Source organism: Suricata suricatta, chromosome 3 (assembly GCF_006229205.1).
Source record: "Suricata suricatta isolate VVHF042 chromosome 3, meerkat_22Aug2017_6uvM2_HiC, whole genome shotgun sequence".
Lineage (NCBI taxonomy): Eukaryota > Metazoa > Chordata > Mammalia > Carnivora > Herpestidae > Suricata > Suricata suricatta.
This window is the reverse complement of record NC_043702.1, coordinates 148,598,637-148,624,977: the sequence shown is the minus strand read 5'-3', so window position 1 is coordinate 148,624,977 and position 26,341 is coordinate 148,598,637. Positions and strand designations below refer to the sequence as shown.

General features: G+C 41.1%; 1 protein-coding gene across 1 annotated transcript in view; it reads left to right on the top strand.

Annotated features, from left to right (window-relative positions):
* KDM5B (lysine demethylase 5B) overlaps positions 1–26,039 on the top strand; it is a 75,532-nt gene extending 49,493 nt beyond the window's left edge. The window contains exons 14-28 of the mRNA XM_029933387.1: positions 940–1,059; positions 2,227–2,421; positions 5,230–5,411; positions 5,567–5,691; positions 7,278–7,428; positions 7,586–7,700; positions 8,391–8,746; positions 9,806–9,944; positions 13,733–13,912; positions 14,584–14,742; positions 19,081–19,566; positions 21,016–21,127; positions 22,239–22,393; positions 24,132–24,452; positions 24,985–26,039. Coding sequence (XP_029789247.1) covers positions 940–1,059; positions 2,227–2,421; positions 5,230–5,411; positions 5,567–5,691; positions 7,278–7,428; positions 7,586–7,700; positions 8,391–8,746; positions 9,806–9,944; positions 13,733–13,912; positions 14,584–14,742; positions 19,081–19,566; positions 21,016–21,127; positions 22,239–22,393; positions 24,132–24,452; positions 24,985–25,122 — 2,934 coding nt within the window. The 3' untranslated portion in view covers positions 25,123–26,039. The remainder of the gene's footprint in view (positions 1–939; positions 1,060–2,226; positions 2,422–5,229; positions 5,412–5,566; positions 5,692–7,277; positions 7,429–7,585; positions 7,701–8,390; positions 8,747–9,805; positions 9,945–13,732; positions 13,913–14,583; positions 14,743–19,080; positions 19,567–21,015; positions 21,128–22,238; positions 22,394–24,131; positions 24,453–24,984) is intronic.
* The last annotated feature ends 302 nt before the right edge of the window (positions 26,040–26,341 follow it).

Here is a 26,341-nt window from a genome sequence, read left to right as displayed (position 1 = left end):
ACTGAGCCACCCAGGCACCCTGAGTTGTAGGAGTTTCTTATCTACTTTGGATATTAACTCCTTAATGGGTAGATCATTTGCAAATATCTTCTACCATTCAGAAGGTTGCCTTTTTCATTTTTATTGATGGTTTCCTTTGCGGTGCAAAAGCTTTTTAGTTTGTCAGAGTCCCAATAGTTTATTTTTGCTTGTTTCCTGTGCATGAGGAGACCTATTCAGAAAAGTGTTGCTAAGGCTGATGTCCAAGAGATTACTGCCTTAATACAGGTCTTTGTTTTTTTTTTATAAGTTTTTTATTTTGAGAGAGAGGGAGAAAGTGCAAGTCAGGGAGGGGTAAAGAGAGCAGGAGAAAGAGAGAATCCCAAGCATGCTCCCCACTGTCAGCACAGAGCCTGACACGGGGCTTGAACCCACAAACCGGTGAGATCATGACCTGAGCCAAAGTCAGATGTTTAGCTGACTGAGCTACTCAGGTGCCCCAATGCAGTTTTGTTTTTGTTTTGTTTTGTTTTGTTTCATTTTGTTGTGAGTGGGTGGTGGGAAAAGGGGAATTGTTGGGAGGTAAGTTTGAGGCCTAAATCAAGATCAGTGTATGGGATGACTGGTGGAAGGAGATCTTAATTTGGTCTAGTAAAGTTAGAATATTCTTAATTGTAGCTATATTTAGAAAGATGTGTCCTAGTCCTGGATGTAGCCCAAGTATTGTAGCAAAAGCCATGTTTTCTATTTAGATACTAATCATCAACCCTTATAGTATGGGATACTACTCCATCTTGTGACAGAAATGAGTATCTCTGTGATTATTCTACCGTAGTTCCTTTTTTATGGCTCACTTTTAATTGACAAAAAGCTTCCCTTTCTGGAGACTTATCTGATAGCCTCTGTCCAGATTGTGTTTCATGAATGTCAACTGAAAATCTCCAATTGCTGTCTCTCTAGGTTTACCGAACTAATCAGTGTGCTGGGGAGTTTGTGATTACATTTCCAAGAGCCTACCACAGTGGTTTTAATCAAGGTTTTAATTTTGCTGAGGCTGTTAACTTCTGCACTGTTGATTGGGTATGTAATTAGTGAGACTTTTCAAATGTATTGTTTTCCTACAGAAATGGTATATAATATGTTAAAAGCTTTCATGTGTATGGTTGCTTAAACCTGTTGCTGCTCAAATGCCTGGTTTACAGGTTGTTTACCATCCATAGTGAGAAAGCACGTGATACCATATTGTAAATGAAGCCTATACTGAGCGCGCTACGGGGTTCAGCTGATATGTTTTTCTTCTGTAAAAGTGAGACTTGATGAATAAATGAGTCTGTTGATTTACATTTTGGGTGAAATTCAGTATTTCATTGCAAACTCGTAACAGTTCAGTCTTCAGACTGTACAGCACTAACTTAAATGAACAAAACAGCAGTTTTCAATGATGCATTTGGTTTTAGTTGTAGATTTTTTAAAAATGTTTATTTTGAGAGAGACGAGAACGTGAGCAGGGGAGGGGGGGAGAGAGAATCCCAAGCAGGCTCCTCAGTGTCAGCACAGAGTAGAGTGCACATGGGGCTTAATCTCATGAACCACAAGGTCATGACCTGAGCCAAAACCCAGGCACCTTGTAAAGTAGAATTTTTATGTTAGCATTCATAACTTTTCATTTACATAAAAAGATCTGGTTTCAGTGTGTGATGTTAACTCTAATGAGTTACAACTTTGTTTCAGTGCTTTACTAATAGTACTACCTAGATCTAAAATTGTTTTATAGTTTGGAGCATTATTATTCCCTGAAGTTGGTTAACCCACACTGATTCAGCATAGTTGTTTCACGAAATGTGTAAATTCATACGTCCAGTTAGATTTTACATTGTTGTAGACATTCATACATTGTTAATACATTTGGTGTTTTTTTTTTTTTTTTAAGTTTATTTATACCCAACTGTGGGGCTTGAAATCATGACCCTGAGGTCAAGAGTTGCATGCTCTTCTGACCGAGCCAGCCAGGCACCCAAGTACATTGGATTTTTTAACTGCCTAAATGCCAGATCTTTGAGACCCAAGATTTAAAAAAAAAAAAAAAAGGGCCCAAGGCCTCTTAGAGTCTGGCTTTAGGGTTGATATGTTGATATATTATGGCCCAGAATATCATATTTGGTAATTTGATAATGGTCAAAAGTCTTTGAAATTAGGAAGGAGAAAGACGAATGAATGTCATGTATTGTCCTCTGTCTTTTGACCTAGCTGCCGTTAGGCCGACAGTGTGTGGAACATTATCGCTTGCTTCACCGCTATTGTGTATTTTCCCACGATGAGATGATTTGCAAGATGGCTTCCAAGGCTGATGTGCTGGATGTGGTAGTGGCTTCAACTGTTCAGAAAGACATGGCCATCATGATTGAGGATGAGAAAGCTTTAAGAGAAACTGTCCGTAAATTGGTAAGGTTCTGGAATCCTCCTAATTGCATTACTTAGTAAACTTTTTTTTTTTTTAAATGTTTCTTTTTGAAGGAGAGAGAGAGAGAAACAGGATGTGAGTGGCAGAGGGGCAGAGAGAGAGAGAGAGAGGGAGACACAGAATCGGAAGCAGGCTCTAGGCTCTGAGCTATTGGCACACAGCCCGACGGGGAGCTCGAACTCACGGACCATGAAATCATGACCTGAGCTGAAGTCGGACACTTAACCGACTGAACCACCCAGGCACCCCATACTTAGTAATTCTTACACATGTTGTTAATGCCATTTTAAGAAATCTTTTCTTAGTCTAATTTCCTCTAAGACCATTCTGGTAGATGTGTATTAGTATCTCTTTGTGGTTTTAATTTCTACTTCTCTAATGGCTACTGGTTGATTTATTGAGCGTCTTATATGTGTACTTACTTACTACTTGTATATGTATCTCTTTGGTGAAGTGTCTATTAAATGTTTTGTCCCAGCCCCCTTTTCATTGGATTCTTGTGAAATCTGTTTATTCTAGATACCAGTCCTTTATTGGATAGGTGCTCTACAAATATTTCCTTCTAGTCCATGGCTTGTCCTTTCATTCTCAGAGCAGTGTCTTTCTGATAGCAGAAGTTTATTTTGATGAAGTTCAATTAAGCATCTTTCTTTCTGCATCTCTTTTATGTCCTTAAGAAATCATACCTAACACAAAGTCACAGAGACTTTCTCCTGAATAGTCCATCACCTAGAATTTTTAGTTTTAGGCTTTACATACAAATCTTTAATTCATCTCAAGTAATTTTCATTAATGGTGCAGGGTGTGGGTTGGGATGACTCTTTTCTGCCTATGGGTGTCTGGTTGCTTTAGCAGCAGGTCTTGAGAAGTTTTCTTTTTCTGGGGAAATGCCTGGGCACCTTTGTTGAAATTTGCTTCATTTTTGTGGGTCTGTTTCTACACTCTGTTTTATTCTCTTAATTTATGCATTTATCTATTGCTATTACCATATGGTATTGGTTACTGTAACTTTGTAATAAATCTTGAAATGAGGTAATGTGAGCCTTGCAACTTTGTTCATCTTAAAAATTGGATTGGCTATCTTCGTTCTTTTGCTTTGCATATAAATTTGAAAATTGGCTTCTTGATGTCTGCCAAAAAACTGGTTAGGCTTTCTTTGGAACTCCATTAAGTGCATGAATATAGCTGGGAGAATTGATATCTTAACAATGTTGACTCTTCCAGTTCATGGACATAGTATAGCCACCATTTATTTCATTCATTCAGTATTTTGTAGATTGCAGCATACAGATCTTACACATATTTTCTTGGGTTTATAATAATATACTTTATGTTTTTTTGGTGCTGTTATAAATGACACTTAAACAAATTTTTTATTTCAAATGGTTTATTGCTAGTATATATAAATATAATTGACTTCTGTATATTGACTACTTGTATCCTGCAACCTTGCTAAAACTCAATTGTTTATTAGCTTTTCTTAGGTTGTTTTGGGACCGTGATATCTGCAAATAAATAGTCACATTAAATCCTTGAATAGATCAAATCCTTAAATGTTGGCTCCCTGGACCCTGTACAGATCAACAACAGCTTACTCCCTTTCCCCTGATATTTTGCAGTTAGGTACAACAATGCCCAACAGGTTTAAGTGCCTTTACTAAGGTCTTATATCAGTAATGGTAACTCAGTTTTGGAACTTTGAGAACTTAGTATTTTTTTTCTAGATGTAGAAATTTACAGACAAATTGGCTGAACTGTATATGAGCCATTCTCAAGTAAAATCCGTAAAGTTGGTCCTTACTCTTGTTTTTAAATAAAATTGCAACCATTTTAATCTCAAAGTCGTTTTTCATGATCAGTTTAAAACCAAAATTCATTCATAGTGTTTTCCTTACTCTCCATGTAATCAGGAAGTAAAATGGTCAAAAGATTAAAATACAGAATAATAGCAAAACAAAGGAGCTTGGTGGCTCATAAATTGACTTAATCAGCTTCTGGTATTCTCATGGTTGGATCTGGATTCCCTTTCAGATAAGGAAAAACACTGGAAAAAACTTGATATTTGAGTGACAAAAGTATATCCTAGGAGGGCCCTCTAGGTGTCAGGTGGTAAAACCGCAGTTGAAATTTACTGGTTAAGTATCTTGGTTTTCTTGACACAGTTTCAATGAGTAAATGCTTTATTATGACTCTAGTCTTTACTGTATATATTTCTAACACTTTGGATAAATAATATCCCTTTAGGTAACTTTTCATGTGAACGCTAATCTGCCACTAAGTATCTTCCCATCAATAATCCCTTCATGAGAGTCTTTTTATCTTCCTTCCTTTTTACTTACTTTTGTTCTTTTTATAGATTCTCTAGCTGTATTATTCTGAAGTCCTATATAATAATTCCTCTGAAATAGAAAGTATATACATTTCTTTTGCTCTTATCATCTATATCCAAACTATGGACAGAGCCAGTTTGGAGTAGAATAAACAGCTAATGTCAGTAGTTTACAATCCTGTTGATAACTGTTTTCATACATACTCTGATCACAATGGCCGAACATGAGGGCCTACCTTGTCTAAAAAGAGGTTTTCTCTGAGCAAATGAGGTAGTGTACCTTGCCCACCATTGCTAGGTCATTGTTACTTTGTCTTGGACACATTTTTAATCACGCACTCCTATTCTGGTAAGGCTCCCTCACCCACTTTTTTTTAAAAACTCAGCTATTACCTATTTGTCTTGGGGGCTGGTGGATTATATTATCCTTTGGAAGTCTCTAAAGCACACTTTATTTTAGGGAGTAATTGATTCAGAAAGAATGGATTTTGAGCTGTTGCCAGATGATGAGCGTCAGTGTATAAAATGCAAAACCACATGCTTCATGTCTGCCATCTCCTGCTCTTGTAAACCTGGCCTGCTTGTTTGCCTGCATCATGTGAAAGAATTGTGTTCCTGTCCTCCTTACAAATACAAACTGAGGTGAGTAGGAAGAATGATCTTTTCTGTGGAAAACCCTAAGTCCTTAATAAAAGCTCTGTGACATCCCTGCTCCAAGGCTGAAGTACTGCATGTAAAATGCATGATTTTCTCCAAATCCAAACATCTCAAAACCAAGCCTGCTATTCTGTTTCCAGGTATAGATACACTCTGGATGATCTCTACCCCATGATGAATGCGTTGAAGCTTCGAGCAGAATCTTACAATGAATGGGCCCTGAATGTGAATGAAGCGTTGGAGGCAAAGATTAACAAAAAGAAAAGTATGTGGTATCTTGGTGATTGGCAGATTGGGACGGCTTGTGATGTAGCCAACATAGTTACCAACGAACAGATTACCTGAAACAATGTGATGCTGATTTGGGAGCATTAGCAGAGAATGTTATAAAAAGCCACTAGTGGGTGAGGCAGATGCCCTTTACATCAAAGGAAAATCTTGATACAGGAATTGTACAAGATTGTATATTTAACAAAGATGATAGTATTCGGAAACAGAATCATTTTTATACCTCTTGGGTCAGAACAAAAATATTTCACATTATATATTGAACCTTAGAAAAACAAAAAAATTTTTTTAACTAGATCTTAAGATACCTGGGTGGCTCAGTCAGTTAAGTGTCCAAGTCTTGATTTAGTTCAGGTCGTGATCTCATGGTTTGTGACATAGAGGCCTATGTTGGGGCCTGTGCTGACAGCAGGGACTCTGCTTATGATTCTCTCTGCACTTCTCTGCTCACTTGTGGGTATTCTCGCTCGCTCTCTCTCAAATAAATAAACAAAAAATTAAAACTAGATCTCAAGACAAAGGTACCATGTTATTAAATTAGGAGTCTCTGGCTTATCACTCCCCCAACCCCTTTTCTCTTTTAAGTAGGCTCTGCACCCAGTGTGGAGCCCAGCGTGGGGCTTTTGAACTCAGAACCTGGAGATCAGAGTCAGATGCTTAACCAACTGAGCCATCTAGGCACCCCAGTGGTTTATTACTTTTTAGTGCTAATTAAAGTTTCTGTCTCGTTATTATTACCTTGAAAGTCACTACTTCCTTTCCCATCTCTTTATTCTTTTTTAAGTTTATTTATTTATTTATTTTGAGAGAGAGACAGCATGAGCAGGGGAGGGACAGAGAGAGAGGGAAACAGAAGATCCCAAGCAGTCTCCATGCTTCCAGCAGAGAGCCTGATGTGGGGCTCGAACTCATGAAACCATGAGATCATGACCTAAGCGAAAACTAAGAGTCGTATGCTTAACCAACTGAGCCCCCCAGGTGTGCCCCCGCCCCCATTGCTTTCGAAGTGTTTTCACTTTCTTTCCTTTTGTAGTCTAACAGGTAAACCTGCCCTTCTTATATTTAGGAGAAAGTCTCACTATCACTGTCCCTGAGCACACTGCATACTTGCCAGCAGCAGGCTGAAGTGCAGGAGACAGGAGTGGTCTGTGCAACAAGAAGAATCTGCGTTTGCTCTGTTCTGACAAATCTGTTTCTATTAAATGTATCTTAAACGTTCTAGGTCCGAACATTTCCATATTGAAGAGCAACTCTAGGCACTTGTTTAAATACTCTAAAGGGGCACCTGGATGGAAGGGCATGTGACTCTTGATCTCCAGGTCATGAGTTCAAGCCCCAAGTTGGGCATAGAAGCTACTTAAAAATAAAGGAGACTAAAAAAAAAAATAGGTAAATAAAACACTCTACCCTCAACCAAAAACTAAAATCAGATTACTAAATCTATTAATATCTTAAAACACTGTATTTTAGATGGCTGATAAAAGGAAACTCTGCCTCCATGTGTCCTACCACTCTTAATACACATAATGATTACAGAAAAGATGACCTTTTGTTTATTCCTAGGCCTTGTCAGCTTTAAGGCTTTAATTGAGGAATCTGAAATGAAGAAATTCCCAGACAATGATCTTTTGCGCCACCTTCGCTTGGTCACCCAGGACGCAGAGAAGTGTGCCTCTGTTGCACAGCAGCTGCTGAACGGCAAAAGGCAAACGAGGTCTGTCCTTCTGTGTGAGTTTGCACTCCAAGGTGGCTCTGCATGGGGACCTGTTGTGAACTGGCTTTTCCTTCTGTCCTATATTCCTGTGACGTTGAGTTTGGGAATGGTGAATATATTATGTTCTCATGGCTTCCTTGGGCTTTTGTCTTTACAGATACCGATCTGGTGGAGGAAAATCCCAAACTCAACTGACAGTGAATGAGCTTAGACAGTTTGTGACACAACTGTATGCTCTTCCGTGTGTCCTCAGTCAAACACCTTTGCTAAAGGTAACTATAGAGGGATCTGTGGGAAAGTACTTTGGTAATCCTATGCAGTGAAGCCTTGGTTTGCAAGCATAATTTGATCCAGAAACATACTTGTAATCCAGTGTGCTCATATATCAAAGCAAGTTTCAAGAACCATTGGCTCAGTTGTGATCATGTGACCTTCGGCGTCATGCACTACTCATTTTACAAGACATTGGTCGTTTATCAAGGTAAAATTTATTAGAAATGTTTGTCTTGTGGAACACTCACAGAATTAGTTACCTGTGATCCAAGGTTTCACTGTGTTTTATAAATAAATTCAGTTGACATGATTAATTCACCTTCTTGGGTAGTTAATTTGTACATTTATTTGCAGATGTGTGTACTAACCCAGTTGAGTGTGTGTGTGTTTGTGTGTAGATTAAAACAGGCCTACAGAGGAGAATTTCAAGTTGAAAATTTTTACCTTGAAAATGCCCACCTGCTACTCCTCGCAGTTGGTACAAAGGTCTGTGATAGTCACTAGTTTTAGCGGTCACTTGGCTTATGTATTCTCTCATTTACCCATATAATTGCTAAAATCACATGAGATGGAAGGAGTGTCACATCGAATATGTATTGAAGATTCTAAGTTGAAGCTAAGTACTGAAATTACTATTATGATACAACATCCTGTTTTTTTGTGTTTTTTTTTTTGTTTTTTTTTTTTAGGATCTCTTGAATCGTGTAGAAGATTTCCAACAGCATAGCCAGAAATTGCTCTCTGAGGAAATGCCCAGGGCTGCAGAGCTGCAAGACTTGCTAGATGTCAGCTTTGAATTTGACGTTGAACTTCCACAGCTTGCTGAGATGCGTGTCCGTCTGGAGCAGGCCCGCTGGCTAGAAGAGGTGCAGCAAGCTTGCCTAGACCCCAGCTCCCTTACACTAGATGATATGAGACGTCTCATAGACCTAGGGGTGGGCCTAGCCCCATACTCGGCCGTGGAGAAAGCAATGGCCCGGCTTCAGGAGCTGCTGACAGTGTCAGAGCACTGGGATGACAAAGCCAAGAGTCTTCTCAAAGCCAGGTGAAAAAGCAAACTCCCCTCTCTCTTGTTGGGCTGGGTAACAATAGCCATCAAAGAGCAGTGGAGCACAGTGGTTGGCATGTGACAAATGTTGAGAAGCGACAGTTGTGGACGTAGAATGCGTGTAGAAGAGAAGATAGCTGAGGTATTTGGGGCTGCTTTGGAACTTGGGTAGAGAGAGTACTAATTTCTTCCTTACTGATTGTGAAGTGAATGATTCAAATGGACTTGCCTTTTCTAGAGTTGTTCTAATGCAGTCTTTTGGACCCTGATGATACCATGTTTGAGAGAATAAAAGTTTTACAAATAGGTGGAAAACTATTTAAACCCACGGTTAATAAGAACACAAGGAGTTTTTTGAAATGTCTGAGAGTTAACATGCCCTGTTCCGTAAAATGAAGATAGTGCCAGTTACTACCAGCAGGAGTAGGAACGTACCTTTGTGCTGCTGCTTAGTAATTCAGGACACCCAATCTCTGTTTGAGAGATTTGATTGGACTCGGGCGAACAATCTGGAGAAAGATCGGCCCCTCTCTAATTCTGCTTTCTGTCTGATAGATCATTGTAGGTCCAATTGACAGTATTAAAAAATAGGTGGTAGTAGGCATTCTTTTGTAATCCTAAAAATAGTGGTTGCTGATCAAGAGAACACATGTTTTGAATCTATGCTTTTGGTATGTTGATACCCTGGAGAATTAAAATTCTCCTAACAAAATTGTATGAGTCTTAATTGTTTATGTAGTATAAAACATAGTAAATTATGACTAAGTTACCTTCTGCAAATGAAAAGTTTGTGGTTATAGCAGCATGAATTCAGGAATAAGTAGAACTTAAATGCTTCACTGAGTCATTTCCTGTATCTTAGGATGCTCTTAAGTTATGTGCAGACATTTGAAGCCCAAGTTAAGTTGTGATATCTAGTAGCTATTGACATTTGAAAAAATGTATTTGCTATACTGAATTTCCTTTGAAACGGGTTCTCTAGTTTCTTTAGGAAGCCTTAAGAAAAATGAGCCACCACATAACGTGGTAAGTGGCTCTTACATTTCATTTTTGTAGCCCTCGGCACTCATTGAAGAGCCTCGCTACAGCGGTGAAGGAGATTGAGGAGGTCCCCGCTTATCTGCCAAACGGCGCGGCTCTGAAAGACTCCGTGCAGAAAGCCAGAGACTGGCTTCAGGATGTAGAGGCCCTGCAGGTTGGTTTAAGACAAAAATGTGTTGGGTGTGTAAGTACATCTTAGGAGAGCAGTGATTGAAAAATTGCAAAGGGTACTATGTTGAATCTTACCACACAGATTCAGTGTTTTTGGTGACCAAATTCATAATTATATTCATACTTCTTTTTTTTAAGTTTATTTGGGGGGGTGGTGGTGAGCATGGGTGGGGAAGGGACAGAGAGACCAAAAGAGAGAGAATCCCAAGCAGGTTCCGCACCACCAGTGCAGAACATCATGCAGGGCTCGAGCTCACAATCTGTGAGATTGTGACCTGAGCTAAAATTGGACACTTAGCTGACTGAGCCTCCCAGGCGCCATGATTATATTTGAACTTGTGTACGTGTACTTACCTACACCTGTTATCCTGACCATTAGGTTAAAAATTTATTATTTAAAGTTTAGATAATTCAACCAACTTTTTCTGTGAGCTTGGGATCCTCTCAACAAACTTGAGTAGTTGGTTGAGGATTGAAGAAAAAGCTAAAATTGAAGTTGTGAGAGAAAAGTAGTTTCTCTTTCTTTGTCTCCTTCCTTCCTCCCTCCCTCCCTCCCTCCCTCCCTCTCTCTCTCTGTCTGTGGGAGAAAAGCAGTTTCTCTTTTTTTCTTTTTTTGGTGAAAATATTTAGATTTAGGCAGCGGGACTCAGTTTAGATGATTCCAGTTTTGTTGGCTACATCCATAGTCAGGAGCCAAATATATGCCTTCTCTCCATTGGGCCTGATCAGGGTGTCAACCTTGTCCATGTCAATGTCCTGGCACTTGTTCACAGCCTGTTTGATCTGGTGCTTGTTGGCCTTGACATCTACAGTGAACACAAGTGTGTTGTTTTCTGTTTTCTTCATGGCTAACTTGGTAGTTAACTTCAAGGCTAGCATCACGTCGGAACTTGCGATGGCATAGTGGTTTCTCTTGGGGTGCTCTCTCAAGGATATTTGGGCTACTTTTGGAGACCCAGTGTCTTCGGCTATTGGAATGTGGGTGATTTGTGGGGTTTTTTTTGGGGGGGGGTGATGACTATGGATGCCTTTCACACTGCTTTCTTGGCCTTCAAAAGCCTTCAAAGCCTTTGCTTTGGGAGGGACAAGGACTTGCTTATTTTTGCATTTGGTGCCATCTTTGTGAAAGGACAGGAAAGGTAGTTTTCAGTCTTTGAGGAGTGCAGCTGTCTCTTGTTGATTTGTTAATCTGGTTGTTTGATTACATGGCCAAACTAGATCCCAGGGAGCAGAAGTTTTCACCAAGTAGTGATTTAAACAAATCTGTTCCTGATCCCTACAAAAGAAAAGAAACTTAAAGTAATTTTCCAAAGTGAGTAGCACCAAGTATATGTGGTCCTGTGTTGGATGTTATATTTAAGGACTTGCCTATAAAGAAAGAAGAGAGTTAAATTCACTTGTAGCATTATCAAGCCACAGACGAAATGCATTCTGTGATTTACCCAATTTCGGCTGGATAACTGCATTTGAAAAGTGGTTGGCGGGAATGTCTTCCTTTATCTTTGTAATCCTTGTGAATTAGTAGTAAGTCTAATAATGGGACCTGTTGAGAAAAAAAAAAGTCTTTGAATTATATAATGGGTTAGGTTTTTAAAAATTTAGTTTATCTCATTCTTGAGTTTCAAGTTGTTTTGTTGACGCCATTGGATTCTAAGAATAAAATAGAACTGGTTTTCTGAATATTTGTTTAATTTTAACTAGTGCTAATCGGTTTCAAATAAGAAATGCCAAAGCACACAGTTTTAGCCAAATATTTGCAACAAAGTATCTGGATATATATTTTAGTCAAAAGGGAGAGGAAGATATATTGTTTGATAAATATTATTACATAATTAAGGGATGACCCCAATTAGCCAAAGGAAAAAAAACCAAGGGAAGTATTTACTGTGTACATAGACTTCCTTGATGGGGGTTTTCGGTGCAGGTTCTTGTTAATGATGGTTGGAACTGTAGTGATTAGTTTTAGTTTTGGTCCCCCTTTTCACTTATGACTGATGGCAGCCAGAAAGGTAAGGTGAGGTCACTGCAATAAGGAGAGATAAACATGTGAAATCAGAAAGAGGACATATTTCTGGATCGGCTTATACTCTGTTCATATTTTGTAATGTACATATTACTTCTGTGTTTTCAGTAGTGCCCACAAGGGCAAAAAGCAAGTTTTGCTCCATTCTTGAAATAATAGCCTGGCCTTTACTTGCATCATATATTTAAGGACATAATGGAGAGATGTGACTAACAACAAGGATCTTCTTCATATTTAGTGGATTATGTATTTTATGGTGTTATTCAGTATTTAAATTTATACATTTATTTCTACATTGAATATTATAAGCTAGCATTTAACTTGTGAATCATGTGTTTTAAGTGTCCAGCAGAACACTTGTGTCCCTACAGTTAGAATCTTGTAAGAATAAATATCAAAAGCAGTGAAACCTCAAGCTTCCTAGTCTAGATTCACTTTTTCCCATTTTCCTCAAGAATGTCCCTTCTGGTTGTTTATCTAGTCCATGAGCATATGTTGCAACTAATTGAATCTTGCAGTATTTTCCTCCCTACCCTGCCTTTTTTCATGCCAGTGTCTAGAACAATTACCTTGTGGTAAGTTCTACCTTATGGATTTGTCTGGTTATTTCTTTGTGGTGTGTTCTATCTTCTGTATTTCCGGTAAATTGGAAGTTAGTTTCTTAGTCTTGATGGATTCAAGTTAAATCCTTTTTGCTTAGAACAATATCAGCATATCAGGTGATAGTGTATACTTCATATTGCATCACATCAGGAGACATATTTGGATGACCTACCTGGTGATGCTAAGATCTACCATTGTATTAGAGTGACCTCATTGTCTCCCACCCTGCAACCTAATCCTTTTATTCTTATCCCAGTTTGGGTATTTCATTCTCAAAGGCCCAGTACCAACACCATCAGCATCACCTGCAAACTTGTTAAGAAATGCAAATTCATGGACTCTTCCCTGGTGACTTTAATCAGAATATCTGGGAATGGGGCCCAGGAAATTGTTTAAACAAACTTTCCAGATGATTCTTAACACATACTAAAGTTTGAGAAGCAATGGGACTTTTCACCTCATTTTAGTTTTCTGAATAATTTTAAAGTTTAATTTTGAGAGAGAGTGCGTATGCATGTGTGCGTGAGTAGGAGAGAGGGGCAGAGGAGAGGGAGAGAGAATTGCAAGCAGCTTCTGGACTGACAGGGGTGCCCTCTGACGTGGGGCTCGAACTCAGGAATCATGAGATCATGATCTGAGCGGAATCATGATCTGCTTAACTGACTGAGCCACCTGGGCACCCCAGTTTTTTGAATAATTTACACAGTTAATTTGTCATTGGATGGATTGGAATAAAATACTGTTGATTTTCTCTGTACAAAGTCAGTGTGAAAACCTTTTGAGTTATTGCAAGTCTACATTTCTGTTGAATTTTTCTCAAGCTATGTATAGGGACCAAGATGACAAGTGAATTTAGAAGGGCATAAAAAGTCAGAACAAAGGGATCAAAGGGATCACAGTTTAAGTCATGTTCATAGTTGTATCCTTGGGGCCTAGCACAAACTAGGTTCTTTAACTACTCGTTAAGGGAAGGATCACAGATCATCCCTAACCCCATCGCTGTTGGTCAGCTGGAGGTTTTGTTCAGCTTCATGTATGAATTTAATATGTCGAAATGTAGATCTCCTCTAAGTCGTGCTTTTCCCACTTTACTGAGAACTATTATTCTTTTTTCTAAGATGCTACAATTTTTCTTGATTCACTAGGTTGGAGGACGTGTGCCAGTGTTAGACACACTCATAGAACTTGTTACACGAGGCCGTTCTATCCCGGTACATCTGAATTCTTTACCAAGACTGGAGTTACTAGTAGCTGAGGTCCATGCTTGGAAAGAGTGTGCTGCTAATACATTCTTGACTGAGAATTCTCCATATTCTCTCTTAGAGGTAAGTTTTCAACCAGCCCTTCTACAAGACCTGAGATCTCTGAGCTGGTAGAACACGGAGTCCCTTCCCTCACAAAGGTGTCATCACTGATTGATCTGTCATTCTGTGAGCTACTTTTTTCAGTAGAGCCAGGAAGATTCTTCTAAATTTCCAGTGAAATAACCTTTAAATGTTACCTGAATACATTTACGATAGCTTTTGGTGTCTCAAGAAGAATATTTTTCTCGTTGAAGTTCCTCAGTCTGTGTTGAAATTGAATTATTAACCTTGGCCATGCTTCACCATTTGCATTTAATAAGCCTATAAATAATTTCACCCACCTTTCATAAAGTGCTGTCGTTGCACTTTTTGTATTTTTTGTAAGCCGATGGCTGGTAGTGTGTTATGACTGGAATTGGTATATATCACATTTAACTTACTGTTTAATCCAGTCTAAAATCAAAGTCAGTCTTTTGTGAAATTCCTCCTCACCCCCTTCCCTCCCTTCTTTTCTTTCTTCCTTTCTTCAAAGCGGAGAGTTTTCTGGCTTCAGGGCAGCATGTTACAAAGAAAATGTTAAGATACGAAGGAAGAAATTTACATCATTTCCACTGCTTAGGCTTTTCTTTGAGGACTTCTAATGCTTTATCCGAAGTCCATTCTACTGGAGGTTGTGCTTTGTCCCACATTAGGTGCTGTGTCCTCGATGTGACATTGGCCTTTTGGGATTGAAGAGGAAGCAGAGAAAGTTAAAGGAACCCTTGCCAAGTGGAAAGAAGAAAGGCACCAAATTAGAGAGTCTGAGTGACCTGGAGAGAGCTTTAACTGAAAGCAAAGAGACTGCTTCAGCTGTACGTAGTGGGGCTTTTTCTTCTTTCTCTGTTGCTTAGAGAGGATGATTTCTAACCTTTTCTTATTCACAGGAATATTGGTAAGGCATTTACAAGAATAACCGTAAGAGCACTCAGTTTTACCAAATATGTTTTCTGAAAATTATTAAATGTTAAAGCTTTGGGTAGGTGTGTAGAGATGCAGCAGGTAGAGGGAGGACTCCCAATCTGAGTTTCTCAGACGCGATCTTGTCAGTGCCTGTGGGCTGATCAGGGAGCTGAATATGGATGTCAGGGTTAACAGGTGAGTGAGCCTCAGTGCCAACTTACTAATTTACAACAAGATGTACACTGCGGGGGTGCCTGGCTGGCTCAGGCGGTGGCACGGGGGATTCTTGATCGTGGGTTGTGAGTTCAAACCCCATGTTGGGTGTAGAGCTTACTAAGTAAGTAAATAAATACATATACATATGCATAAACACACATACTTAAAAAGTACACTTAAAAGTGTACTGGATACCTTTGAGTCTAACTGCATTTATGAAGCACTGTTGATTCAAAGATACCATTTTAAGAAGCTCATGTTTAGTGAGCAGTATTATCAGGACAGAAGAAGATACAGATGTGATTTGGATGCTGACAAATTTTTTTTTATTGAGCTACAAATGACATGTAGACTAGTTTCAGGTGTACAGCATAGTGATTTGATCACTACAGTAAGTCTAGTTAACATCTACCACCACACAAAGTTATAACCTTTTTCTTAGGATGAGAACTTTAAAGATCTACTGCCTTAGCACCTTCCAAGTATAGAGTTCAGTACAGCATCAACTAGAGTGAACATGTTGTGCCTTATATCCTTAGGACTTACTTTATGACTAGAAGTTTACAACTTGTCTTTGGCCTATTTCACTCAGCCTAATGCATTTATAGTCCATCCGTGTTGTTGCAGATGCCACGACTTCCTTTTTTTCTTTTTAGTGACTGAATAACATTTCCATCGTGTATACATTAACCACATTTTCTAAATCCATTCATCAATTGATGGACATTGAGGTTGCTTCCATGCCTAGCTGCAGGACAGTAATGCTGCTGCAGTGAACATGGGGGTGCGGATGTCTTTTTGAGTTAGTGATTTTCTTTCCTTCAGATAAATACTCAGAAGTGGAATTGCTGGATCATATGATAGTTCTATTTTTAATTTCTTGAGGAACCTCCATATCGTTTTCCATAGTGGCCGCACTAATTTACGTTCCCATCCACAGTGCAGAAAAGTTCCCTTTTCTTCACATCCTCACCAACGTGTAGTATTGCTTGGTATTTTTGATGATAGCCATTCTGTTGTGTGAGATGATCTTGCATTATGATTTTGATTTGCAGTTTCATGGTTGATCACCTTTTCATGTTCCTATTGTCATCTTTGTCTTCTTTGGAAAAATAGATCCTCTGCCCGTGTTTGCTTTTGATATTAAGTTCTAAGAGTTCTTTATTTTGGATATTAACCCCTTATCAGGTACATCCTTTGCCAATATTTTCTCCTATTTTGTAGGTTGCCTTTTTATTTTGTTGCTGGTTTTCTTTGTTGTACAGAAACTCCCTAGTTGGATATAGTTCTAGCTGGATTCTTTAGGTGGCACAAAGAGTTCCCTATGGTAGAGCAGAACTGAATCTTCTGTGAGGACTGGATGAGATGGGTTCTGTCTCTGGTCAAGGCACCTTTCTCCCTGGTCTGTTCCTTTGTAGCTGCCTGACTTCTCTGGGGATGGACACGGGATTGCCTTGACTTCGAGGTTTTGACACAGACTTCCTTAGGGCATATTTGTATATTGAGTCAGGCTCTAATCAGATTCTGCTGCTTGAGCATCATTCTGCCTTTTTTTTTTTTTTTTTTAATAGATAACCTCTGCTTTCCACTATGACTTCTGTGGTTTATTTTTGTAAAGATACTGTCTGTTTTTTTTTTTTTAAGGTTATTTTTTAAGAGAGAGAGTGTGCGAGCAGGGGAGGGGCAGAGAGAGAGGGAGGGAGAGAAAGCGAGAGAATCCCAAGCAGGCTCTGTACCCCACATCTTTTACTGTCTTTAACATTAAGGCCTTATACATGTGCTTATACAGACCCAGCTTGTAGGTAATGAAGCCGGGTCCCTCATGAAATAATTAAATAGAAACCACTTTACTTTACACGTGCACACATATGTGCATGCTATAAAATAATAATAACATGTTGCTTTTCTGCAGAGTGTCAGGTATACTTGAATTGTAAAGTCTTTCCTCTCTATTAAAATGAGAGCCATGTCAGGGAAGTGCTAAGTTCAGCTAACCTGTATACATGATTTGAAAATACACATAAAACAGAATCATCTGCATAGTAAAGAGCTGAAGTGATACTGTACATAATTCTGAACCATATTACTATCTGTCCATAAGTAGAATCTACATGAAGACACTAAGCACCTACTATATAAGATGGCCAAAACGTAAACTAGTCCAGGCATAAAGATTGATTCCTTATGCACCATGAAGTAAAAGCTGTCTAAATGTGATAAACTAAAAATCATTAGCTACGATAAGAGCCCTATCACCTTGAACTTCATATCCGGTTTCCCCAAGAAAAGTCTGGACCACCAAAGTCCTCCTATAGTAGTACTCCGCTGATAGAGAAATATAGATAAATAGGGGAAACTGTAGATTTCTAAAACTGTGCTTTCCTCTCTAGAAACAGAACCGCATAGGCTGCAGGAGGCACTCCTGTCCCCTGTTCTGTTCCCAGATCCCTAATCTGTCACAGGTAAAACCATCACCAGTTAATTACACCCACCCACTGTCAGACCCATCATGATTCACCAGGTGAGGTGCCCTGAGTCATAAGGCCAGAATGAACTCTGCATTAACCCTTTTTGGAATGGAGAAGAAAGGGGTGCGTGGGTGACTCGGTCGGTTGGGCGTCTGACTTTGGCTCAGGTCATGATCTCACTGCTCATGAGTTCGAGCCCCACATCATGATCTCACTGCTCATGAGTTCGAGCCCCACATCTGGCTCCAGCTTGGAGTCTGGAGCCTGCTTCAGATTCTGTTTCCATCTCTGCCCCTCCCTTGTTCGTACTCTGTCCCTCTCTGTCTCAAAAATAAATAAACATTAGAAAAAATTTAATGGAATGGAGAGGAAAATAGTGAATGAACATTTAAGGAAGAAACAAAGAGATGTGGAAATAAGTTAGGTAACAAACCTTTGATATATATTTTTTTCAGTCCCCTTATTTCTGTAGACAGAATGTACAGGCAGTATATGTGGGGTATGTGACAACAACATGCCTTCCAACTTAGAGATGGAGAGCAAGCAGGGACATCTGGGTGGGTCAGTTGGTTGTCTGACTCTTAATCTGCTCAGGTCATGATCTCATGGTTGTGAGATGGAGCCTTGCGACAGGCTCTGCACTGACAGTGTGGGGCCTGCTTGGGATTCACTCTCTCCTCTTCTCTCTGCCCCTCTTCGGCTCACATGCTCGTGAGTGCTCGCGCTCGCGCTCGCTCTCTCTCTCAAAATAAACAAACATTAGAAAAGAAATGGAGAGCAAATGACATCTCTTTCAACGTTCTGCTGTGAAATCAGTGGGTAATGGATGAGTTCTTAAGCCAGAGATGCCTACGGTAGATGGCATACACTAGACACTGAAAGGTACAGTATGCAGAGTTCAAAGCAGGCAGTGTCTTGGGGCATCTGAGTGGCTCAGTCGGTTGAGCGTCCAACTCTTGGTTTCCACTCAGGTTGTGCCCTCTCAGTTTGTGGCTTTGAGCCCTGTGTCGGGCTCTGTGCTGACATTGTGGAGCCTGTTTGAGATTCTCTCTCTCTTCTCTCTCTGCCCCTAAACTACCACTATGTAGTGGGTGCTCTAGAGACTTTTCCATCTAAAGTACCTCTTTCAAATAACTCAGAAGCTTTGGAGCCATACAAACATGGAGAACCTCAGCAGTCAGTACATGTAAACTGTGAAAAGCTGTGTCTTTCAAGAGAAAGTTTCTAGGAAGTAAATGTGCAGGGAAGTTGGTGTTTTAAGAAGTAGTGTGTGTGGTGTAATTGCTCCCACTGTTTGCTGTGTGCCTGGCACAGAGTGCTCTGGCACACACCTCTCATTTATTTAATCCTCAGTGCAGCCCTGTGAAGTGGGCTTTAACTCTGTTTAACTCCATTTTATCCATGTGAAAATTTAGCCACAATGGAATACACTGCCCAGGGTTACTCTCACAACTACCGTGATACAGAGCCGGGTTCAAAGGTAGATCATCTACTTTGGGACCCTAGAATTTTAGGAGAGGGCCAGATTCCCTCTGGCATTGTCCTTGACTGTGAACTCCTTTTTAGATGGCAACACTTGGGGAAGCTCGCCTAAGGGAGATGGAAGCCTTGCAGTCTCTCCGACTGGCCAATGAAGGGAAGTTGCTGTCACCTGTCCAAGACGTGGAGCTGAAAGTCTGCCTGTGTCAGAAGGCCCCGGCTGCCCCTATGATCCAGTGTGAACTCTGCAGGGATGCCTTCCACACTAGCTGTGTGGCAGTACCCAGTATTTCACAGAGCCCCCGAATCTGGCTTTGTCCCCATTGTCGGAGGTCAGAGAAACCTCCATTAGAGAAGATTCTGCCCCTGCTGGCCTCCCTGCAGCGAATCCGAGTTCGCCTTCCCGAGGGAGATGCACTTCGATACATGATCGAAAGAACCGTGAACTGGCAACACAGAGCCCAGCAACTGCTTTCATCAGGGAATCTCACATCTGTGCAGGATCGAGCGGGCTCGGGACTCCTCTATGGCAGATGGCAGGCTTCAGCAGGACAGGCGTCCGAGACCAACAAGGTGAGTCTGGATTGGTCTTCGCCGGTTACTGGAATCTGCTCACCCTGTCCCTTTTCCCTGACCCTTCTGCTCTGGTGGTGCTGCTCTTCGCCCTGAGCACTTAAGCAACACTTACTTTTTAGCTCTCCGCGTTGGCGGGGGCGCGTTCCTATATACAGGTTTGTTTGCATTTCCTCCGCTCCTAGCCACCAGAAGGTGTCTCTCAGGCAGTCTGTTTCTGTAGAGAAGATGTCACCGTTTCATATATACATGCAATTTTCTCATTCGTGTGTATGAATCCAGATATGTATTTAATATATATGAATTTTTATTGTTTTTTGCTTGACTGTTTTTCTCCCCCACTTCCTCTCATATGAGTCCCTGAGTAGAAGGGGAGGTGCCTTCTGCCTCCTGTCTCTTACTGCCCGGTGAGAAAGGAATCGGTTTAGAAGTGTCAGAGTACTGTGTCACTTCGGAGGAAAGGCAGTGGGTTTCATACCATCTGTGATCTTTCTGCCAAAAGCCAGATTCTTCTGATCATCATTGGGATGGGCAGAGTTTTTTTGTCTTCTTCCATAGGAGGTGACTGCAGGAAATGAATGTGAAGATGCCTGAAAAGTACAATCAGGAGGGCAGTGTTCAATCTTCATGGAAATTTGACCTGCTGACTTTGAGATGTAGTACAGATTTCTCTAGCAGGGATCTCACTGCTCCCTTGTGCTAGTAGCCCAGACATGAAATACAGGAATTACATGTTAAGTGGATCAGAGATACAGACAAAAAATTATTTTCTCATATTTCTTTCCTTTTTTTTTTTTTTTTTTAATTTTTCTTAATTTCTTTCCAGGCTTCTAAAATACAGTGCCTGGCACTTAGCAAATGATGAATTAAATTTTTATTGCATAGGTGAGTTGAGGTTATTTGGGCACCTACAGTGGAGACATTTTTGTTATTTACACAAGATATGCTAAACATTTACCTTTATTAATAAAGGGAGAGGACACAATTACTAGGTCATGGTCATTGGAGTGTTTCTCCTAGTTTCTTTAATAAACACTGAAGAAGGGATGCAGATGGATGTGCATGAGATCTGGCAGTTCCTCACTTGGTTACTCAGAGGGTCGCATGTCTATATAGTTTCTTGTGTTATAATCTTTATTAGGAGCCTTACATAGGGAATAAAAAAGAGCCTTACATAGGATGTGATCTGTTCTCATGCAAAGATAATGACTTATTTCCCCATGGTACTCTTGACCTCTCTGAAATCAGTCCAGATAAAACCAGGAAGACCAAAGGCCTGGTGGGTATGAGTTGATTTGGCTAAATTTAAGATACTTGGAGACTTTTCAGTTGGGAAAAGTCTTTCTTTCCTGTTTTCCTAGTTGATAACCCAAACCACTTTCCTTGGACTGGTGGGAGAATTTTTAATCCTGAAAGAGCCCTACTATAAAAATGTTTTCCTTCCATTAGGGATCTCAACCCACTGGCACAACATCCTTTTCCTTGCCTGATGACTGGGATAACAGAACCTCATATTTACACTCTCCCTTCTCCACTGGACGAAGTTGTATCCCCCTCCATGGTTTGTATTTCTTCTTATCATTAGGGCTGGATAGTAACAAGTGATCTTGCAGTAGGTTTTTGTTATAGATGTTCAGATGTAAAAAAAAAAAAAAAGAGAGAGAGAGAGACTTCATACTCAAATGTCAGATATGAGTTACTATGTATTTGCAGGGTAGAGAAGGATTGTGTTTGAAGGTTTATAAATGCAAAGTAAATAGAGAAAGGCTTTTATACATTTTCAGGGATGAAAGGGTTAATCCCATGCCAACTGACATTTAAATACCACCCAGTCACTTCAGTCAGATGCTAAGTCATGGATTCCCTTGGGATCTTAGAGATAATCCATACTTGAAACCTACCTCCTTTTTTCTTTATACAGTTGACTCTTGAACAGCATGGATTGGAACTGCGCAGGTCTGGTTATACAGATTTGTTCAGAAAACACAGTCCAGTACTGTAAATGTATTTCCTCCTCTTTATGGTCTTAACATTCTTTTCTCTCTAGCGTAGTTTACTAGAAGAATACAGTGTATAAAACAAACATACAAAAATGTTAAATCAACTTTGCATACTATCAGTAAGGCTTCCAGTCAGCAGTAGGCTGTTAGTAGTTGAATTTGGGAAGAGTCAAAAGTAACACATGATTTTCATGGGTTCAGCACCTTTAAGTCCCATGCTGTTCAAGGGTCCGCGGTACTCACGTGCACAAGACTGCCCCGTGAGTGCTGCCCGACGCTGCAGCTGGAGTCCTGTCCTTAGTCCTATTGGCACAGCATGTGTTTGGTGCTGGGACCAGAGCACCTTGGCCCCCTTGCATTGCCCACGCCCTGCCGGGGAAGCAAAGCTGCCCAGGCAGAGGTGTGCCTGCTCTGTGTTAGCAGCAGTAAGGGAAGGGGGATTCAGTGTCGAACTAGTACTTCCCTAGTGATCAGAAGACAGAATATCGAGTTTGGGCTCTGCTATATGGTGGCTTGTAGTCACAGTAAGTGAACCTCATTCCAGTTGAACGTAATTTTACAAGGAGGGGGTGGCAGTGGTATGAGGGGTGGTCCTGCTTTTCTTGCAGATCTGAACATCCATGTGCAACGCTCTCTGTTGTTGTTGTTATGCTGTGGTGTGCTCTTTACCAGGTATCAGTCCGGAAGTGAATGAACTATTGATGGAAGCCCAGTTGCTCCAGGTGTCCCTTCCTGAAATTCAGGAACTTTACCAGACTCTGCTTGCAAAGCCGACCCCTGCTCAGCAGACCGACCGAAGCTCACCAGCTAGACCCAGCGGTGAGAAGGTGGGTGTCTGATGGACAGCTGGGGAAGACAGTCTAGGGTGCGGATGATTCTTTGTGTCTATCAAAAGAGTTCGGTGAATGAGACGCTGTCTTTGATCCAGAAGAGGACGCAAACCCTCTGGCTCACAGCTCCATTCCTAAGGCTGTCAGAGAGCAGACAGGTGCGAGGCCTCACTTTGGGCTCACATACTGGAGTTTCGTGCTGTTTTGTAAGTGATTGTGACATTTTCTTTTTCCTTTTTAGCCTGGTGCTTCTCCTCATTGCTGTGTGACAATAGCTAGAAGGGGAATTATTTTTTTTTTTTCTGTAAGAAAAATACTGTAGAGATGAAGATGTAATTTCAGTTGGGAAGGCCTTTTGCTATAAAGCTTTCAAAATTCGGAGAATATCTTGGAGTTAACACTTAACAGATGCTTTAACTGCTCTACCCCTGACAGGACAGCTGGGGTGAGGACTCAGTCACCAGACTTACGGTGCCCATTTGGAGTACTGACTGACTGGAAGGGGATAGGTACCTACCATGTATGTCTTGTTTCTTAGAATATAAAGATGCTGCTACTTTCTGTTCGTGAGCTAGCTGACCTGTAACATTGACACCTCCTGAGAATATAGTCAGGATTGGGAAGAATCTCACTAAAGATAGCATGAAGACAGTATCATTTGGAATTTTAGTTTTCGTGATGCTACCAAATAGTAGTATAACACCATTGTCGATTATGTTCAATTAATGCACCTTATTTCTATAAGGGATGGGGACCTATGTCCTTAAGGAATGTATTTGCATGGTTCCTTAGAGGTCTGTACATCAAAGGATAACCATACACTCTTAGAAACTGCCTAGTAGTCAGTCACTCACAGATTTGGCAAAAAGAGTAACATAGGCATCTATCCCATCTCCTGGTGCTAATTTGAAAGCTAATCGTGTCTTTATTTATTTTATTTTATTTATTTATTTTTTAAGTGGTGGACACTTTTTTTTTTTTTTTTTTTGCTTTTTATTTATTTTTGAGAGACAGAGAGAGACAGTGCAAGCAGGGGAGGGTCAGAGAGAGAGAGGGAGACACAGAATCCCAAGCAGGCTCCAGGCTCTGAGCTAGCTGTCAGCACAGAGCCCGACGCGGGGCCTGAACCCACGAACTGTGAGATCATGACCTGAGCTGAAGCCGGACACTTAACCGACTGAGCCACCCAGGTGCCCCTAATCGTGTCTTAACATTTCCTTTTTCTACTGCTTTTGATAGCACTAACAGTTGTCAGTTAAACAGGTTGCCTACAGGATGTAAGGGGAGGGGGTGGCAATGTTATTAGGATGCAGTATTTTTTTTAATGTTTAATTTTGAGAGAATGCAGGTGGGGGAGGGGCAGAGAGAGAGGGGGACAGAGGAGCCCAATGTGGGGCTTGAACCCACGAACTGCAAGATCACGGTTTGAGCTGAAGTCAGACCTCAATCAACTGAGCCACACAGGTGCCCTGCAGTTTTGTTGTTGTTGTTTTTTAAGTTTTTAAAATTTATTTAAGTCGCCTCTACACCCAGCCTGGGACTGGAACCCACGACCCTGAGATCAAGAGTCACGTGCTCTTCTGACTGAGCCCCTCAGGCGACCCAGGATGCAGTGTATTTTAATGTTGATTGGAGATCATCTGGCATCTCATACAGCTAATGCTTAATTTCACTAGCTTGAGTGCCGGCTGGGCAGACTGTCGGCTAAAATTGACTTTGTCCGTCCTCCACCCAGAATGACTGCTGCCGTGGGAAGCGAGATGGAATCAACAGTCTTGAGAGAAAACTGAAGAGACGCCTGGAAAGAGAAGGCCTCTCCAGTGATCGGTGGGATCGAGTTAAAAAACTGCAGACCCCCAAAAAGAAGAAAATCAAACTGAGCCACTCCAAGGACATGAACAATTTCAAGTTAGAGAGAGAGCGTAGCTATGAATTAGTCCGTTCTGCCGAAACCCATTCCCTGCCCTCAGACACATCCTATTCTGAACAGGAGGACTCTGGGGATGAAGATGCCATCTGCCCAGCTGGGAGCTGCCTGCAGCCAGAAGGAGATGAGGTCAGTGAGGTTTGGGCCGTAGAGGACGTGCTTTCCCTTAACTCAGAAACCCTGTAAGCTACACCTCATCTCGCTGGTCTTTCTCTTCTGCTTATCTGCTTTGAGCTGATCTGAATGGATTGCTCAGCCCTCCCCCACTGATATCTCTGCTCTTAACATCGTTCCTGGGTCTCCTCCCTTTTCTTGAAGAAACTCTTATTCTTCCCTTTTTCCTTTTCCTGCTATTCCAGCTTTCACCTTCCCGGCGCTCAGAAGGTGGGAGGGATGCTGATGTAATGCCCTTTTGCTTACTTATCACAGGGCGGCGCTGTCTTAACCCCAAAGCAGTCACGACTTGAAGAATGGCTTTGACTTGGTTGCTTTGGCTGGCGGGCCAGCTACACTCATGTGGCGTAGCTGTTGTGCCAGAGGTCCCAGTGGTGGGACAGTGGCCGTTAGTGGCAAATGGCCTGAATATCTTGAGGCTGGCCTGCCCAATTTTGAATCACATTTTTTCCTCTGAAAACCCCATCTCCCTGCTCTTTGTAACCAGGTGGACTGGGTCCAGTGTGATGGCAGCTGCAATCAGTGGTTTCATCAGGTCTGTGTTGGTGTTTCTCCAGAGATGGCAGAGAAGGAAGACTACATCTGTGTGCGCTGTACTGTGAAGGACGCACCAAGCCGAAAATAAAACACACACACACAGACACACACACAGACACATGCGCGCGCGCGCGCGCGCACACACACACACACACACACACACACACACACACACACACAAACACCTCCCCCCCGCCCTCAACCACTTAATGTAATTCAGGACTCCAACCAAGAAGATTTCTTCAATTTCTCAGCAAAGCTACAGGACTGGTATTCAAACCAGCCTGTAAACGGTGCTATTTCTATTCCTTACGGGATCATTTTTCCAGAACTCTTTGAAAAAAAGAAAAAACAACTAAAAAAATTTTTGACACTTTTTGTATTTTTTTCCTTAAGAGCTGTTTGTGGTTGTTGAGGTTTGAAATGCTGACTGTTTTTTTTGCAGGGGTTTCCACCAATTGGGAAGGCATTAAAGCTTGCACCTTTTCATGGACAGCATTAAAATCTTACCTCTGTCTGGGATTTACCGGCTTAAGAGTCCAACTCAGTTTCAGGGCCCAGGAGGGCACCAGAAATTCCAGTAAATCCTCATTTGAGGAATTTCTCTCTTGTTTACTCTGTTACCATATTGGGGAACTTAAGTTTTTCACTTTTGGGGTTTTTGTTTGTTTCTTTATCCACTTTTCTTTTTCCTGGTAGACTAGGTTTATTTATCTAAGCAATAACTTCTATGTTGGTTTCAGTGGCTGGAATTAAAACAAAACAAAACAAACTTCCAAACAGTGTGTTGGTGCTTTAGCATTGGGTTGATGTACAGAACACAAATGTCTAGTTTCTAGTGTCACTGATGAACTAGTGATGTAGAAAAGAGACTGCTCTGTAAGTCATTGCCACAGCTGTATTTTGGCTTTCTCCCCGCCCTTTCCTTCCTCTCCTTATTTTTTTGGTAGCTTGTATCAAATGTTGCAGTTTATATTGTGGAATAAATCCTTGGTCCTAATTTAACACTAAATGCTGATTATTTAGAGCCGTTAGACTACAGCTTCTTCTGCCCCTCTACCTGTGGGCTTCAAAGAACGAGAAGGGGGCTGCTTGCTCTTGCCTCCGCCCAGCCGGGCTCCAGCAGCAGTGGACAGCTCTTTTGTATCCTGCTCTGTGCGGTGGGCCATATGCCTCCAGTCTCCACTAATAAAGAACCCCACCCCGTCTCCATGGAATAGAATGTGTCTTTAAAGCCATGCTGTTTTTAAATACGCTTTTCAGAATGGTGGCAAATTGTTCCAGTCCTCACATTGATCCTCCTTGTG